The 17,841-nt window shown below is 45.9% G+C and overlaps 1 gene segment (V, D, J or C); it reads left to right on the top strand.

Moving 5' to 3' along the window:
• The first annotated feature begins 6,305 nt into the window (after positions 1 to 6,305).
• LOC140479441 (Ig kappa chain V region Mem5-like) lies at positions 6,306 to 17,282 on the top strand. The segment is given in 3 exon segments: positions 6,306 to 6,580; positions 7,095 to 7,129; positions 16,437 to 17,282. Coding segments are annotated over 3 exon segments (639 nt in total).
• The last annotated feature ends 559 nt before the right edge of the window (positions 17,283 to 17,841 follow it).

Genomic DNA, 17,841 nt, shown 5'->3' with positions numbered 1-17,841 from the left:
TAAAATTGTAAAGAGTCTGGTTGAGCAGCAGACAGTGCTCAGGGAGAGGGATGGAGTTTGTACCGGGAGCTGAAGAGGATGGCTTTGATCTTCCCAATGTGTTTCCCAGTGAACCTGGCTCCTCAGTCCTGACTGCTCTTAGCTGCTGTGATTGTCACTGATTGGACACTTATTCTTAGAGATTCTGACCACAGCAGAAAGCCCCAGTGTAAAAAATAACTGCAAAGACTGTCAGATTGCAAGGTTGAAACTTCACCAATAGAGGAAGTGAAAGAAGGAGCTCAGAGCAGCTGGACATTTGTAACTGAGTCGGAAGAAAACTGTGAATTGTCTGAACTCCCTGGAATCTTACAGCACAGGACGAGGCCATTCAGCCCATCATGCCTTTGAATGACCCAATTAGTCCCACTGCTCCTCCCTCTCCCCATAACCCAGCATATCTTTCCTTTTCAGCTCAATCTCCAATTCCCACTTATGGACCTGGGGCCACAGAATGAGACTGCCCTGAAGCTGGGTTCCAAATTGGCATCTCATTCATTCATTCATTGGGAGACAAACTGCCTGGGCTGGGAAATGGAGCTCAGGACCCTGAACATTCCCTCTCCCCTCCTGAGGGACACTTCATTTGGTTTTGTACATTTACTCGTGGGAAGTGGGCCTCAAAGGCTGGGCCAGCATTTTTTACCCTGTCCTAGTTGCCCTTGAGGATTTTAGATTTGATTCCCTTCAATACGGAAACAGGCCCTTCGGCCCAACAACTCCACAGCGACCCTCCAAAGAGTAACCCACCAGATCCATTACTCATGACTAATGCACCTAACATTCTAAGCAATTTAATATGGCCTGCGCATCTTTGGATTGTGGGAGGACACCCACAGAGACATGGGGAGAATATGAAAACTTTACACAGACAGTTGACCGAGGCTGGAATCGAACCTGTGAGGCAGCAGTGCTAAACATTTGAGCCACCGTACCATCCCAAAGGTGATGGGAAGCTGCCTTCTTGAATCTTTATAGTCCATAAGCTGTAAGTTGACCTACAATGTTCTTGGGAGGGAATGCCAGCATTTTGACCCAGCAACAGTTAAGGAACAGCAATATATTTTCAAGTCAGGATGCTATTTTTTTTGAGGGAAATGTGTAGCTCATAGTGTTCCCATGTACCTGCTGCTCTTGTTCTAAATGGAAGTGGACGTGGGCTTGGAAGGAAACCAAAAGAACTGCAGATGCTGTAAATCCGAGACAAAAATAGAAATTGCTGGAAAAGCTCAGCAGGTCTGGTAGCATCTGTGGAGAGAAATCAGAATTAATATTTCATGCTTGATCCAAAATGTTAACTCTGATTTCTCTCCCCAGATGCTGCCAGACCTGCTGAGCTTTCCTGCAATTTCTATTTTTGTCCAAGGGTTTGGAAGGTGCTATCTGAGGATCTTTGGTGAGTTTCTGCAGTGCATCTTGTCGATAATACACACTGCTGCTACTGAGCATCGGTGATGGTGAGAGTGGATGTGATGCCAATCAAGCAGGCTGCTTTGCTCTGGATGGTATCAAGCTTTTTGAGTGGACATAGGATACAATAGACATAGACAGGAATCGATTAGAGGGATATGGGCCAAATGCAAATGAGACTAGTTCACTTCAGAAAACCTGGTCAGCATGTAAAAGTTTGGCTAAAGGGTTTGTTTCTGTGCTGTATGACTCTGTGACACTATCAATCTATAAATGTTGTTGAAGCTGCACCCATCCAGGCAAGTGGGGAGTATTCGATCACACTCCAGACCTGATTGACAGGCTTTGGGGGAATCCGGAGGTGAATTACTCGATACAGTATTCGTTGCCTCTAATCTGCTCTTGTAATCATTCTGTTTCTGTGGTGAGTCCAGTTGAGTTTCTGGTCAATGGTACCTCAAAATGTTGATAGTGGGGATTCAGTGACGGTGATAGCATTGACTGTCAAGGGGCGATAGCGAGATTGTCTGTTATTGCTGATGGTCATTGGCTGGCATTTGCGTGGCACCAATGGGAAATGTTGCTTCTCAGATGAAACCTGGGTATTGTGCAGATATTGCTGCATTTGAACATGGACTGTTTCTGTATATGAGACGTTGAGATTGTGCACTCATTGGCAATGATCCACATTCATGCTCTTGCCTTGAGTTGCAATATCTGTTTGGAGTCTGTCCAATAGTAGATAGATAGTACCACACACCAAAATGGAGGGTAGTCTCGATGCGAAAGTCAAACTTTGTTTCAACAAAGACTATGTTATGGTCACTCTTATGAATTCTGTCAAGGACAGATGCATCTACAGCTGAGGTGAGGATGGGGTCAAGTATGTTTTTCCATCTTTTTGGTTCCTTCACCACCAGCTGCAGAGCCAGTCCCTCAGCTACGCCCATTGGGAACCAACCAGCTCGATCAGTAGTGCTACTGCCGAGCCACTCTCAGTAGTGGACATTGAAATTCCACACCCAGCGTACATTCTGTGCCTGTCACCACCCTCAGTGCTTCCTCCAAATGCTGTTCAACATGGAGGAGACCGATTCATCAGCTGAGGGAGCAAGATATCTTGTAATCACCAGGAGGTTTCCTCGCCCATGTTTAACCTGGGGTCATAAGACTTCATGGGGTCCAGAGTCAACTTTGAGGCCTTTCAGGGTAACTCCCTCCTGGCTGGAGACCACTGTGTCATCAGCTCTGCTGGGTCTGCCCTTCTGGTTGGACAGGACACATGCGGGACAGTGATGGTGGTGTCTGGGACATTGTCTGTAAGGTATGGTTCTGTGAGTATGACTGTGTCAGGCTGTTGCATGACTAGTCTGTAAGACAGCTCTCCTGAATTTGGCACTTGCCCCCAGATGTCAGTAAGGAGGATGGAGCAGGGAAGACAGGGTTGTTTCTGTCAATACCTTTACTGTGTCAAGATTGATGCCAGGCAGTCCGTTTGGTTTCATTTCTTTGTTGAGATGTCGTCACAATTGATACAACTGAGAGCCTTGCTCGGCCATTTCAGAGGGCAGTTAAGGGTCAACCACATTGCTGGGAGACAGTGCCATGGATCCCAACATCACATTCTGACTTCCCCGACTTTCCCTTTCTGTATGTGGAAGGCCGAAGCCTGCCAGCAGGATATTCAACTGCAGGAGCTATCACAGTCCCTGCATAATTCTTTCCCCACATTAATCCAACGCAAATCTTGAATTCACATCACACCTTCAATGTCCAAAACATTCCAGGATGTTTCACAAACTTGCAATATGAGGAATGGGGGAGGGTGGTGGAAGAACATAAGAACTAGGAGCAGGAGCAGGCAATTCAGCCCCTCGAGCCCACTCCACCATTTAATACAATCATGGCTGATCCCGTCTCAGCCTCAACTCCACTTTCCTGCCCACTCTCCATCATCCTTTAACCCATGACCCATTAAAGGTCTGTCCATCTCCTCCTTGGTGTGAGACAGGGAAGGGACCACTCCATTTCAGACAGTTGGGCTTTATGGAGTGGGTCGAAGGAAGGTGAGAGAGGACACCGGAATTATGGAATTAGGAGGTGGGATGAACAGGCATAAGGGTTTCTGCGGTCAAGGGGCTGACGTAGTGATGGAGGGGATGTGGGGTTTGAAGCTCAGATACTGGAGGGTGCCGTGGTAAGGAAGCCCATATTTACTGGTCTCTATTGGAAGATCCAGTGGTAACAGGATGCATGTCTACTGGTCTCCATTGTAAGGTCCAGGGCAAAGAAGGACCGAGTTTACTGGCCTCTACTGAAGTGTCTTGTGAGATGGTGACCCATGTTTATTGGAGTCTATTAGAGCATCCAGTGGGCTGGGGGCCTGAGATTACTGGTGTCTGTTGAAGGGCCCAGTGTAATGGAGGTCTATGTTTACTGATATGTATTGGATGATCCAATGGAATGGAGATCCATATATACTGGTCTCTGCTGGACATTCAGTGGGAAGGAGGCCTATGTTTACTGGTCTCCATTGGATAGTCCAGTGCACCATGGACACCATGGTGGGTGTGGGGCTCAGTTCCTTTCCGCTGTAATTGTGTGATGGTCCTGACCTCATCCCAGTAAAACACCCTCAACCAGAACCTGACCGTGGAAGGGGAAGGAGAAGGGAAGGGATTAGGTCATGTTGTGAATGGACGGGATGTGTCAGTGGGTCAGAACCTGTCCTGTCCTTCCAGCTTACGTTGATTGCCTGAGGATCTCCTCTCTCTGCTGGGCCTTCATGGAATGAGGTTTGTGTCCAAACCAGTCCTCAGTGAGAACAGGCCAACAACACAGAACTGCACATTGTTTAACAAGAATCTGTCCATCATCATGAGACAGGCTAATGCCTGGTCAATGTGGAAAATGGGGACTTAGTCCTGGAGAAGACATGCTTCTGGGGTCAAGGGTTAACATCCATTAGTGGGCCAGAGCAGAGGGAAATTTGCCCTGCAATTAACTGTCACCACCTGGGATACTGTGAGAAAGAGAGGGAAGAGAGACAGAATGAGAGTTGGAGGGAGAGTGTGTGTGTGTGTGAGAGGGAGAGAGGGTGGTGTGTCTGCGATAGTGTGAGATGTGTGGAGGGAGTGAGAGAGATGCAAACCTGGAAGTAGAGATGGTGAGGTTGAAAGATATGGGGAAGAGATAGAGTGGGAGACAGCGTGACTGAGAGGGACGGAGAGAGAGACAGAAAGAGACCAGGAGATGTGAGACCAAGGGTGAAGGGAATCAAGAGAGAGATGGTAGGGTTGAAAGTGTGTGTGTGTGTGTGTGTGTGAGAGAGAGAGAGAGAGAGAGGATGGGAGAGATTAAGAGTGCCAAAGAGAGAGATAGAGAGAACGAATTGGCAGATATGAGACAGAATGGGAAGAGAGGGAGTGATAAAGAGAGAAAGTGATAAAAAGAGAGAGACAGCATCTGGGCGCCACATTGTGGGAAGGAAGTGATTGTACTCGGGAAGGTGCAGAGATTTCCCAGGATGCTGCCTGGGCTGTAGGGTCTGAGTGATGAGGAAAGATTGGAAAGACTGGGGTTGTTTTCCTTGGAGCAGTGAAGGTTGAGAAGAGACCTGACAGAGGACTATAAGATTACGAGGGGCAAAGATAGATTCGACAGGAAGGCAGTTTTTATATGAGTGGAGCAGTCAAAAACCAGGGTCAGAAACTGAAGGTAACACAGACACAGAAACACAGAAACTAGAAGCAGGAATAGGCCATTCGGCCCTTTGAGTCTGCTCTGTCATTCACATTGACCAGGCATTAGTCTGTCTCATGGCTGATCCTCCATCTCAAAGCCATATTCCTGATTCCTCCCCATTCCCTTCATGCTGTGAAGAGGCAAAACAATAACCTGAAATACATTCAATTCCCTCTCCTCCATAGCTGTCTGCATTGTAGGTACAGAATTTAACAGGTTGACAATCCTCAGAGTGAAGAAATGTTTCCTCATCTCAGCCCTAAATGGTCAACCTTGTATCCCCCAAGTCTGGGTCCCCTGGTTCCAGAATTCCCAACCAGGGGAAACCTCCTCATTGTCCAGCTCTGTTAGAATATTATACATATCAATCAGATCCCCTTTTATCCTTCCGAACTCGAGTGAGTCTCGGCCCAGTGGAGTTGGAGAATGAGAGGAGAGTTGAGGCAAAATGTTTTCACCCAGAGGGTGGTAGGATTCTGGAACTCACTGTCTGAAAGGATGGTTGAGTCACAAACTCTCATGACATTGGAGCAGGGTTTAGATAATCACTTGTGTTGCTGTAGCTTCCAGGACGATGGAACAAGAGCGGGAAAATGGGATTAGTTTGTCAAGGTCTTTGTTGTCTAGCACAGACACAATGGGCCAAATGGCCTCATTCAGAGCTGTTCACATCAATGACTCTCTGAGACAGACAGAGAGAGAGAGAGAGTGCAGGGGTGACGTGGCTCTCTCTGCTAAAATTCGTTTACATATTGAGGAACACCCAATCAGACTCTCACAGGCTGCAGCTTTATAAAGCAGAGCCCAGTGAAGGGAAAGTTTATCAGGGACCAGGCACAGGGACAGGAGCACACACCATGATTTCACACATCCAGCTGATCTGGCCCCTGGCATTCTGCATCACAGGTACAAATCTCTCTCCTTCCACCTTGAATCTTTAGCTGCTCTCCATTTCACTCCAATTCCACTGATTTGTGGTTGAAGGGAAAATGCTGAAACCAGAGGAATGCCCAGTGTCTCCAACAATCTCTCATTTGACAGGCTCTTTCTGTGACAGTTCTGACTTCACTGTGTTTCTCTCTGACCCCTCAGGTATCAATGGGGGCATCACCATGACCCAGTCTCCCCCGGCGCTGTCAGTGGAACTGGGCCAGACCGCAACCATCACCTGTACGGCCAGCGAAGACATTAGCAGCTACCTTGCTTGGTACCAGCAGCGAGAAGGTCAGAAACCCTCTCTCCTGATCTATGGTGCAACAACTCGATTCACAGGAGTCTCCAAGCGATTCCTCGGCAGTGGATCAGGGACCAGTTTCACCCTGACAATCAGCAACGTTCAGAATGAGGATGTCGCTGACTATTACTGTATGCAGCGTTACACCAGACCTTCCCAGTGATACAGATCCGTACAAAAACCTCAATACACACAGCACCACCTCCTGTATTGATACATTCATATTGACATGTTGCATGTAATAATGGACACACAACCCTACCTCCACCAACAATACACATAGTTAGATATAAATGAAACTGAACAAATTACCCCATGCAGGGATTGTCACTGTCCACAACACACTCCAATCCCTGTGGTGTCCACCGCTCACTGAAGGCCTCAAGTTTCCCTCTTACACTCCATGGCCACATGTGAAGAGCAGCTGCAAGATTTAACATCGATAAATAAAGTTCACAAACCGTCCGAGCCCAGCTGGACACAGCCCAGAGAGAGAAACAGAATGAGACAAACAGAGAGAAAGAAAGACATGAATGAGGGAGAGACACAGAGGGGCAGGGCGAGGCTGAGGGTGAATGAGAGACGGACAGGAAGAGGGTGAGAGTGATGGAGGGAAGCAGAGAGAAGAGGTTTTTGTACAGCTTCTGCACTGGGAGCTCTCACTGTGGTACACGTTCGGTAAAGGAACCAAGCTCAGACTGAGTAAGTTAACCCCAATCCTCTGTTATTAAGCACTGAAACTTTCTAAAACACAAATGCTGAATTATAGAGTCATAAAGTCATAGTGATGTACAGCATGGAAACAGACCCTTTGGTCCAACCCATCCATGCTGACCAGATATCTTAATCCAATCTAGTCCGACCTGCTAGCACCCAGCCCATAAGATCATAAGACCAAAGGCATAGGAGTGGAAGTAACGCCATTCGGCCCATCGAGTCCACTCTGCCATTCAATCATGGCTGATGGGCATTTCAATTCCACTTACCCGCATTCTCCCCGTAGCCCTTAATTGCTTGTGACATCAAGAATTTATCAATCTCTGCTTTGAAGACATTTTGCGTCCCGGCCTCCACTGCCCTCCGCGGCAATGAATTCCACAGGCCCACCACTCTCTGGCTGAAGAAATGTCTTTGCATTTCTGTTCTGAATTTACCCCCTCTAATTCTAAGGCTGTGTCCACGGGTCCTAGTCTCCTCGTCTAACGGAACCAATTTCCTTGCGTCCACCCTTTCCAAGCCATGTATAATCTTGTAAGTTTCTATTAGATCTCCCCTTAATCTTCTAAACTCCAGTGAATACAATCCCAGGATCCTCAGCCATTCCTCATATGTTAGACCTACCATTCCAGGGATCATCCGTGTGAACCTCCGCTGGACACGCTCCAGTGCCAGTATGTCCTTCCTGATGTGTGGGGCCCACAGCTGGACACAATACTCCAAATGGGGCCTAACCAGAGCTTTATAAAGTCTCAGTAGCACAGCAGTGCTTTTATATTCCAACCCTCTTGAGATAAATGACAACATTGCATTCGCTTTCTTAATCATGGACTCAACCTGCATGTTTACCTTTAGAGAATCCTTGACTAGCACTCCCAGATCCCTTTGTACTTTGGAAAGTACTTTGTATTTTGGCCATATCCCTCCAAATCCTTCCTATTCATAATCCATCCAAATGCCTCTTAAATGTTGCAATTGTACCACCCTCCAATTGTTGAAGGTGTTAGTGGGGAGCTTCAGTGAATGAAATGCTTGATTGAGGAGCACTGTGTCTAACAGGGGTCCAGCTGTATTTCTTTAGTTCCATTGCCTCCTTGAAGCAGCAGTTATACTCACTGTGTGGAGGAGCTCTGTCCATTTGCAGCCTGTGGTCCCATTCCTGAAGCATGGAGTGAAATCAGTGAGTAGCCTCCTGCCAGTCTCAGTGTGACGGACACGGGCAGAGTTTGATGTGAGCTCTGGCTCCCTGTCCCAGTCTCTGATCTCACTGACCTCAGCAGCAGCAGCAGCAGCAGCAGCAGCAGCAGCAGCAGCAGCACAGTGAGACACCGAGCTCCCACCTCACCCAGCTTTAACTCTACTCAACCACGCAATCACAGAATTGGTACAGTTCACAAGGAGACCATTCTGCCCATCCTGTCTGGACCAGCTCTAAATGAGCAATGACTGATTGTCATTTTCCTGCCTTCTCCCTGTCACCCTGAACATTGTTCCTTTTCAAATAACAGTCTCATTCCCTTCGGAATGTTTCAATTGAAGCTGCCTCCACCACACTCTCAGGCAGCGCATTCCACACCTTAACCACTCACTGGCTGAAAATTATTTTTCTTCATTTTACTTTTGTTTCTTTGAACAATTACTTTCAATCTGTGGCCTCTCACACTCAAACTTTTTCCCAATTGGGAACATTTTCTTTCTATTGACTGTATCCAAACTCCTCGTGATGCTGAATTCCTTGAACAAACCTCCTCTCAGCCTTCTCTTCTCCAAGGAAGACAGTCCCAACTTCTCCAATCCACCTTCATCACTGACATTCCTCACCACTGGAATGACCTTTGGTTTCTCCCGATAGCCCAAACCCACCAGTCCCAGCAACAGATGAACAACACCTTGCTCAGCAACACTCCACAGGGCCCTCCAATTCACTGTATGGGTTCTCCGTGGGTTGGCTTTCCAAAATGCAGCATCTCACTTACTCTATACTGGTCACAGACCCCCAGTCTGAAAAGTAGCTCTCTGCCACCATTCTTTGTCTCCTATCTTCAAGCCAATTTTATATCCAAATGGATCCCCTGGATCCCATGTGATCGAACCTTTCTAATCTGTGTACCATGTGGAATCTTGTGAAATGCTTTGCTGAAGTCCATGTTGAAAATGTCTGCCTTTATCAATCTTCTTTGCCACTGCTTCAATAAATCTCAGTCCTTCAGAATCCCCTCAAAAAACGTATCCCCCACTGACATCAGGCTCACTGGTCTATATTTCCCTGGCTTTTCCTGACAGCCTTTCTGAAATAATGGCTGTCAGGAACCTCTCCAGTTCTCTAGCTCCTCACCCGTGGCTGTTGATGACACAAATATCTCAGCAAGGGGCCCAGCAATCTCTTTCCTAGATTCCCACAGTATTCTGGGATACACCTGACCAGGTCCCAGAGATTTTTCCAAGTTCCCTAGCTTCCATGTTGTTCTCCACAGTAAACACAGCCACAAAAATATTCGTTTGAGATCTCACCTATCTCCTCTGTCTTACCAAAATGCAGCACTTTGCATTTATCTGAATTAAACTCCATCTGCCATTCCTCGGCCCAATGGCCCAGTTGATCAGGATCCCATTGTGCTCTCAGATAACCTTCTTCAGTGTCCACTGTGCTACCAATTTTGGTGTCTTCCACAGATGTACTAACGATTCATCCTTTCTTCACATCCAAATCATTTATATAAATATTGAACAACAGTAGCACAAGTTTCCACAAAAAAACCGCCATGCTGACGATCCCAAATCAGTCCTTGCCTTTCCAAATGCATGTAGATGCTGTCTCTCAGAATTCCTTCCAACACCTTACACACCACTGGTGTTAGACTCACTGGCCTGTAGTTCATTAGCTTTTCCTCACAGCTGTTCCTCAATAATGGAACAACATTAGCCACCCTCGAATCAGACAGCACCTCACCCCTGGCTGTTGATAATACAAATTCCTCAGCAAGGGACACAGGCAATCTCTTCTCTAGCTTCTCACAATGTCCTGGGATACACTTAGAGTCATAGATCAGATTTATCAAATTTATGCATTTTAAGATCTCCTCTTCTGAAATGGGGATTCTTGTCAAGACATTGTTATTTATTTCCCTGAGTTCCCGAGCTTTCATGTCTTTCTCCCCAGTAAATACATTCATGAAATATCCCTTTAGGATCTCACTTGTCTTCTCTGGGCCCACACATATGTGACCTCATTTATCCTTAAGGGGCCCTATTCTGTCCCCAGCTAATCTTTTGCCCTTTTATTATTCAAAGAACACAGAACATAGAACATTACAGCCCAGTACAGGCCCTTCAGCCCTCGATGTTGCACCGAAGTGTGGAACCAATTTGAAGCCCATCTATCCCACATTATTCTATTTTCATTCCACATGTTTATCCAATAACCATTTCAATGCCCTTAAAGTTGGCAAATATACTACTGTTGCAGGCAGTGCATTACACTCCCCTAATCCTCTCTGAATAAAGAAGCTACCTCTGACATCTGTCCTATATCCATCAACCCTCAATTTGAAGCAATGTCCCCTCATGCTATCCATCACCATCTGGGGAAAAAGTCTCTCACTGTCCACCCTTTCTAATCCTCTGATTATCTTGTATGTCTCAATTAAGTCATCTCTCAACCTTCTTCTCTCTAATGAAAACAGTCTCAAGTCCCTTAGCCTTCCCTCATAAGACCTTGCCTCCATACCAGGCAACATCCTAGTCAATCTCCTCTGAACCCTTTCCAAAGCTTCCACATCCTTCCGATAATGCTGTGACCAGAACTATAGGCAATACCCCAAGTGCGGCCGCACCAGAGTTTTGTACAGCTGCAACATGACCTCATGGCTCCGAAACTCAATCACTCTGCCAATAAAAGCTAACACACCTTACGCCTTCTTAACAATCCCATCAACCTGGGTGGCAACTTTCAGGAATCTATGTATATGGACACCGAGATCTCTCTGGTCACCTAAACTACCAAGAATCTTACCATTAGCCCAATACTCTTTATTCCTATTGCACCTTCCAAAATGAATTATCTCACACTTCTCCACATAAAACTCCATTTGTCACCTCTCAGACCACCTCTGCAGCTTATCTATATACCTGTGTAATCTATAATATCCTTCGGCACTATCCACAACTACACTGACCTCAGTGTCATTCGCAAATTTACTAACCCATCCATCAGCACCCTCATCGAGCTCATTTATAAAAATGACAATCAACGATGACCCCAAAACAGATCCTTGTAGTACACCACTAATAACTGAACTGCAGGATGAACATTTCCCATCAACCACCACCCTCTGTCCTCTTTCAGCAAGCCAATTTCTGATCCAAACCACTAAATCACCTTCAATCTCATGCCTCTGTATTTTGTGCAATAGCCTACTGTGGGGAACCTTGTCAAATGCCTTACTGAAATTCATATACATCACATCAACCACTTTACCCTCATTCCCCCTGTTTGGTCACCATCTCAATGAACTCAATCAGGTTTGTGAGACACGACCCACCCTTCACAAAACCATGTTGAGTTTCCCAAATCAACTTATTTCTCGCTGGATGATTATAAATCCTATCTCTTAGAAATTTTTCCAACACTTACCCACGACCGAAGTAAGGCTCACTGGTCTGTGATTACCAGGGTTGCCTCTACTCCCCTTCTTAAAATCTCCTTTTTATTCACTTTAATTCTTCCACTTCTGCCCTCAAAAGGGCTCAGGGATTGCTTGCCCTCCCTTAAGTATACTTTGACTGTTGCTGATCTATACCCCATATTATTCACCTCAGGAATTTCTTGCCAACCTTTGACCTTAGTTTATTCAGAGATGATGTGTCCTTACCCCATGGAAGTTGGTGATTTCCCCATTTGGTCATTTTGACCCCCGAATGGTCTTTGTTCTTTTCCACTGTCTCCCTAAACTTTGTGATACAATAATCACTCTTCCCTAAATGTCCTCTCACTGACACTTGATTTACTTGAGCCTCCTCATTCCCAAAATCCAGGTTGAGCAGAGCCTCCTTTCTCATTGGATTGGAAACACACAACTGGAGAAAATTCACCTGAACACACTCCCACAATCATGGCCAAGCTCTGCCTGTGACGCTGCTCCAATCACAGGCTATATTCAGATAATTAAGTCCCCCATTATAATAACTCAGTCATGTTTCCACTTCTCTGTAAGTTCCTTGGAGATTTATTCATCTGCATCCAGCCCACTGCTTGGTGACCTATAGACTGCACTGAGGATTCTGTGGTTATGGTGTTCGTCTCTGATGTTACATCCTGGTTTCCATAGCCCTGCCAAATTCGTTTATATCCTCTCCAATAACACTAACAAATTACCCCACAAGGAAATCTGTCCCAGCTCTGTTCAGGAGCAATCCATCTGTTCTCTTCAAGTCCCGTCTCCCCCTGACCCAGTCCTAGTGTCCCAAGAATCAAAGATCCTCCATCCTGTATCCTCTCTCCATCCCCACAGTCACTGGAATTATCCTTCAGTTCCTAATCTCACTTGCAAGGAAGCACTGGAAATAATCTGGAGATTCCTACCTTTTAGTTCCTGCTCCTAATTCTTTCCCGAACTCCCTAAATTCTGACTGCAGGACCACATCCCTTTTCTCCCTCTATCACTGGGACTGATGTGGACCACGATTGCTGCCTGTTCCCCCTCTCCCCTCAGGGTGCTGTGCAGCCACTCAGTGATATCCTTGACCCTGGCACCAGGGAGACAACACACCATCCTGGATTCCCATTTACAGCTGCAGAAACACTTATTGATTGCCCTCACTATCGAATCTCCCCTCACAGTCTTCCCTGTGCCCCCTGTACAGCTGAGCCCCCACCCCCCCCCCCCCCCCCCCCCCGCCGCGGTTGTGCCATGGACTTGGCTCTGGCTGCACTCCCCAGATGAACCATCATTCTCATCAGGATTCTGAAGTGAATCTTGGTTGGAGAGTGGGATGCACTCAGGGAATTCCTGTACTAGCTGTTTGGTCCTCTTGGACTGTCTGCTGCTCCCCCATTCCCTCTCTCCCTGTATACTCTGAAACTGCAGAGTGACCATATCTAGAAACATGCTCTCCATGGAGCTCTCAGCCTCACGGATGCTCCGCACTGACACCAGCTGCTGCTCCAGCTCCGAAACCCGGTGCTCCAACTGCTGTCACTGACCACACTTCCTGCTCTCATGGTGGGAAGCATTCAGATCCTAGCTACCTCTGTGTGAAGTATGCTCAATGAAAGGGCCTCCATATCTTTTTGCAGCAGTGAGTTCAATAGATTCACAACCCTATGGCAGAAGGAATTCCTCCTTATCTCAGTTCAAAAGGGTCTTCACTTCACTCTGAGGCTGTGCGGTCATGTCCCGGTCTCTTCCCCTGTTGGAAACATCTTCTCCGCGTCCACTCGAGACAGATCTTTCAGTATTCTGTAAGTTTCAATGAGATTCCCCTCATCCTTCTAAACTCCATCGAGTCCTCAACTGTTCCTCATATGATAAGCCCTTCATCCCCAAGATCATTTTTGTAAAACTCTTCTGTACACCCTACAATGCCTGCACATTTTTCCTTATATACAGGGCCCAAAACTACTCACAATAAATGAATTGTGTTCTGCAGTACATCTCTTTTCTTGTGTTCTAGCTTTCTGGAAATGAATGCTGACATTGCATTTGTGCTCCTAACTGCCAATTTAACCAACATGCTAACGTTGAGAAAAACCTGATTATGACTCCTTAGTCCCTTTGTGATTCAGATTTCTGAATACTTTCCTCATTTAGAAAACAGTCTATGCCTTTATCCTTCTTACTAAAGTGCATAAGCTCACACTTTCCCACACTGTATTCCATCTGCCACTCCTTTGTCAACTCTCTGAGCCTGATCAACTCTTTCGTCAGCTTCTCCACTTCCTCAACACGACCTGTCCCTCCACTTTTCTTTGGGTTGCCTGCAGATTTGGCAGCAATGCCATCAAATCCTTTGTCCAGATCATTAATTAATAATTCATTTTTGGTGAAGAGCTGTAGTCCCAGCATGGACCTTTGCAGAACCACACTAGTCACCGGTTGCCATCCTGAAAAAGATCCTTTTATCCCACTCTCTGCCTTCTGCCAGGCGGCCAATCTTCTATCCATGCCAAGGCCTTGCTCCTAACACCATGGGCTCATCTCTTCTTCAGTAGCCTCCTGTATGGCACTTTGTCAAATTCTGTCTGTAAATCCAAATAGATCATGTCCACTGGTTCTCGTTTATCTAACTTGTTCATTCCTTCCTCCAAGAATTCGAACAGATTTGTCAGGCCTCACCTTGATGAAGCCATGCTGACACAGCCCGACCTTACTGTGCACTTCCAACTCCCCTGCAATCTCAACCTCAAACTGAAGTCTTCAATCTCACTCATGACTGAGGTCAGACTAACCAGCCTATAATTTCCCATCTTCTGCTTCACTCCTTTCTGAAACAGGAGCGTTACATTAAGAATTTTAAAGTCCTCTTGGAGTCTCCCTGACTCCAGTGATTCCTGAAAGATCACCATCAATTTCTCCACAATCTGCTCGGCTATCTCCTTCAAACTCTGGGGTGTAGTCTATCCAGTCCTGTTAACTTATCCATCTCAGAACTTTCAGAATCCCCAGCACCTTCTCCCCAGTGATAACCATTACTCTCATCTCTGCCCCGGAATCTCTTTAAGTTCTGGTATACTACTGGTGTCTTCCACCATGAAGACTGATGTAAAGGCACTATTCAGATCCTCTGCCATTTCTTTGTTCCCCATTAGTACTTCTCCAGCCTCATTTTCCAGCAGTCCAACATCCAGCCTTGCATTCCTTTTAGCTTTTATATTTCAACAACAAAAAACAGTCTTGCAGTCTTCTTTTATATTGCCAGCTGGCATTTCATCATCTCATATTTTATCTTCTAACCCCGTATTGCATTGTTAGTGAAAAGCTTACAGGATCTGTGGGTTTTAAATTAGAGAATAATGTGTAAAAGCAAGGAACTGATGCTCCACCTCTATAAATCACTGATCAGACCAGATTTGGAGGATTGTGTTCAGTTCTGAGCACCTTATTTAAAGAACAATATTAAAACCCTGGAGAGTGTTCAAAGGAGTTTTATTGGAATAATACCAGGAATGAGGGATTTTCGATACAAGGAAAGCTTAGAGAGATTGGGCTTATTCTGCTCTGAGCAGAGAAGATTAAGTGGTGATCTTATAGAGTTGTTCACTGTTTTGAACAATTTTGACAGCGTTAAGGAGGATATTCCGTTTCCATGAGTTGGTATGTCTGTAACTATGGGTAACAATTTCAAGATGGTCAGCAAGACAGCTAGGAGTGAGGTGGGGAGGAATGTCTTTACGAAGAGAGTTGTTAAGATTTGGAACATGCTGCCTGATAGGATGGTGGAGGTGGATTCTGTTGAAGGTTTCAGTGTGTATATTTGAAATTGATGAAGTTAGAGAGCAACAGAGATCAGTCTGGAGAGTGGGACTGGCTTGGAGATGGGTTGAATAGCCTACTTCTGTACTGTCAATTCTATTATTCCATTTTATCCTGTCAGCTCTTTGCCTTCCTCTGGTCTTGTTCAATTTCACCCCTGCATTTTCTATCCTCCTCTTAACTTTCTGCAGGATTGAACACCAGATAACGAAGATCACCTTCCCTGTTTGGTCTGCCCTACTCTGCCTGCTTTGACACATTCCAGACTGAGAGTCTAGATTTGTACATCCCCATCCTTAATCTTTGTGGGAACAGATTCTGAACGATCTCTGTCTCGTCCTTCGAGGCCTTCCACTGCCCTGACACTGAGTTCCCGTCCAGTCGCTGTTTCCAGTCTACTTTTACCAAATCACCGCACAATTTAGTAAAATGCTTCATTTCCAAATGAAAACTTTCACACTTGCTCCATGGTTCTCCATTTACATCCCTCATCTCAATCTCACTGAGTTCTGATCACTGTTACTGAAATGCTCCCTCATTGATAGCCCTTCCAGCTGCCCACATTCATTCTATAAACGATGGTCTAAAACTGTCCCTTCTCTCTCTGCTGCGTCACCATCATTTTCTCAGGGGCAATTAGGGATGGGTAATAAATGCTGGTCCTGCCAGTGACACTCACATCCCAAGAAACAATTTGTCTTTTGTCAGGTTTGTTAGGTATTGACTACAAATGTTCAAATGGATTGTTTTGCCTTTTAATGTTCGAAGAGTTGAAAGCCCTTCGAATGACAGGGATTAAAATTGTTTCTGTTGTCTTTCAGGCCGTGAGAACTCTCAGCCCAAGCTGACCCTACTGCCCCCCTCCCCAGAGCAGGTCAATACCAAGGGCACTGCCACCCTGGTGTGCCTTGCCAATCACTTCTATCCCGATGAGCTGGAGGTGCAGTGGAAGAAGGACGGTGCAGTCATTTCGGACGGGGTTCAGACCAGCAACTACCTGCAAGCTTCGGACAGTACCTACAGTGTCAGCAGCCTGCTGACCCTCTCTGGGTCTGACTGGGAGTCCAACGCTCGCTTCTCCTGTGCCCTCACCCACGTGACCCTCCCCTCTCCCCTCAGCAAGAGCATCAGGAGATCAGAATGTGTGTAGTTTGAGACAGTCCACAGCGGAGACACAACTTAAAACAGAACAGGGCTGAGCTTGCAGGTCAAAGGTCATTGTTAGCACTGAATTTCAATTCTCTTCCTTCTCAGGACTGGCTCAGAGACACTTCTGAGGTTCAGGGGTTAAGACAGGATACTGGGACAGGTTAGAGAGAGTTTTATGCTGTGTCAAATCTCATGTTGTCCTTGTCCTGGGAGTGTATGATGGGAACAGTGTTGTTTTGTGATGCCAAGTAAAAACTTTCAAAGGTGCTGAAGACTGTCAGCTGTACAAAACAATGTGAACCCCAGAAGTCTCTGCTTCAGTAAACCAGATCTCCTTCCTGCTCAGCCACCAGTTCCATTTTAAGGTTTTGTCACTGTTTAAAGGGACAGGATTCTCATGTTATTGAGAAAATCTCCACAAGTGTTTTGCCTCAAGCTCCATTGTGGCAGTGAATTTGTGCAGCTTCCTCTGTCTGGGCTGTTACTTGCAGTCTATTTTCTGTCAATGTCAATCTGGAAAAAGGAATAAAGATGAAGAAGATTCAGTCTCTGTCTCTGTGTACTTTGGATTTTTTTTTAAGTAAGAGAATATCTGACACTCCTGTTGTTTTATTTTATAACACTCCCACACCATCCCCTAACTGTGGTACTGCTTATATTTTCCCCAGCTTCCATGTTGTGTGTATGCAGGTGTGGAACACAGTGAAAGATACAAGGTATACAAATACTTATTCAATTTCCACAACCAGAAAGAAAGGAAACACCCAAGTGTCGAGTGACAAGCAGTGTCCTTCTTCGGGGGCAATGCTACATGATCAAACAGTGAAGGGGAGGGCTGTGTACATTGGAAATGGACTGCTGCCTGAGCTGCATTTCAGCAGGTTATTGTCACAATTGGCTACTTTGCCTGTCAATCAATTCCATGTCTGTTGTAGGTGATACTGACAGCCAATCAGCAATCACTTTTAAATGATCCATTTGATCTGGAATCTGTCAAGGTTACAAACAGAACGAAAACTGAAAGCTGTTGGGACTCAATAATTCCAATCTGAGGCATTCCCTCCTCACTCTGTTGGT

This window comes from Chiloscyllium punctatum, chromosome 7 (assembly GCF_047496795.1).
Source record: "Chiloscyllium punctatum isolate Juve2018m chromosome 7, sChiPun1.3, whole genome shotgun sequence".
Classification (NCBI taxonomy): Eukaryota; Metazoa; Chordata; class Chondrichthyes; order Orectolobiformes; family Hemiscylliidae; genus Chiloscyllium; species Chiloscyllium punctatum.
The sequence above is the reverse complement of the archived record's forward strand: the minus strand, read 5'-3'. Positions and strand labels throughout refer to the sequence as shown.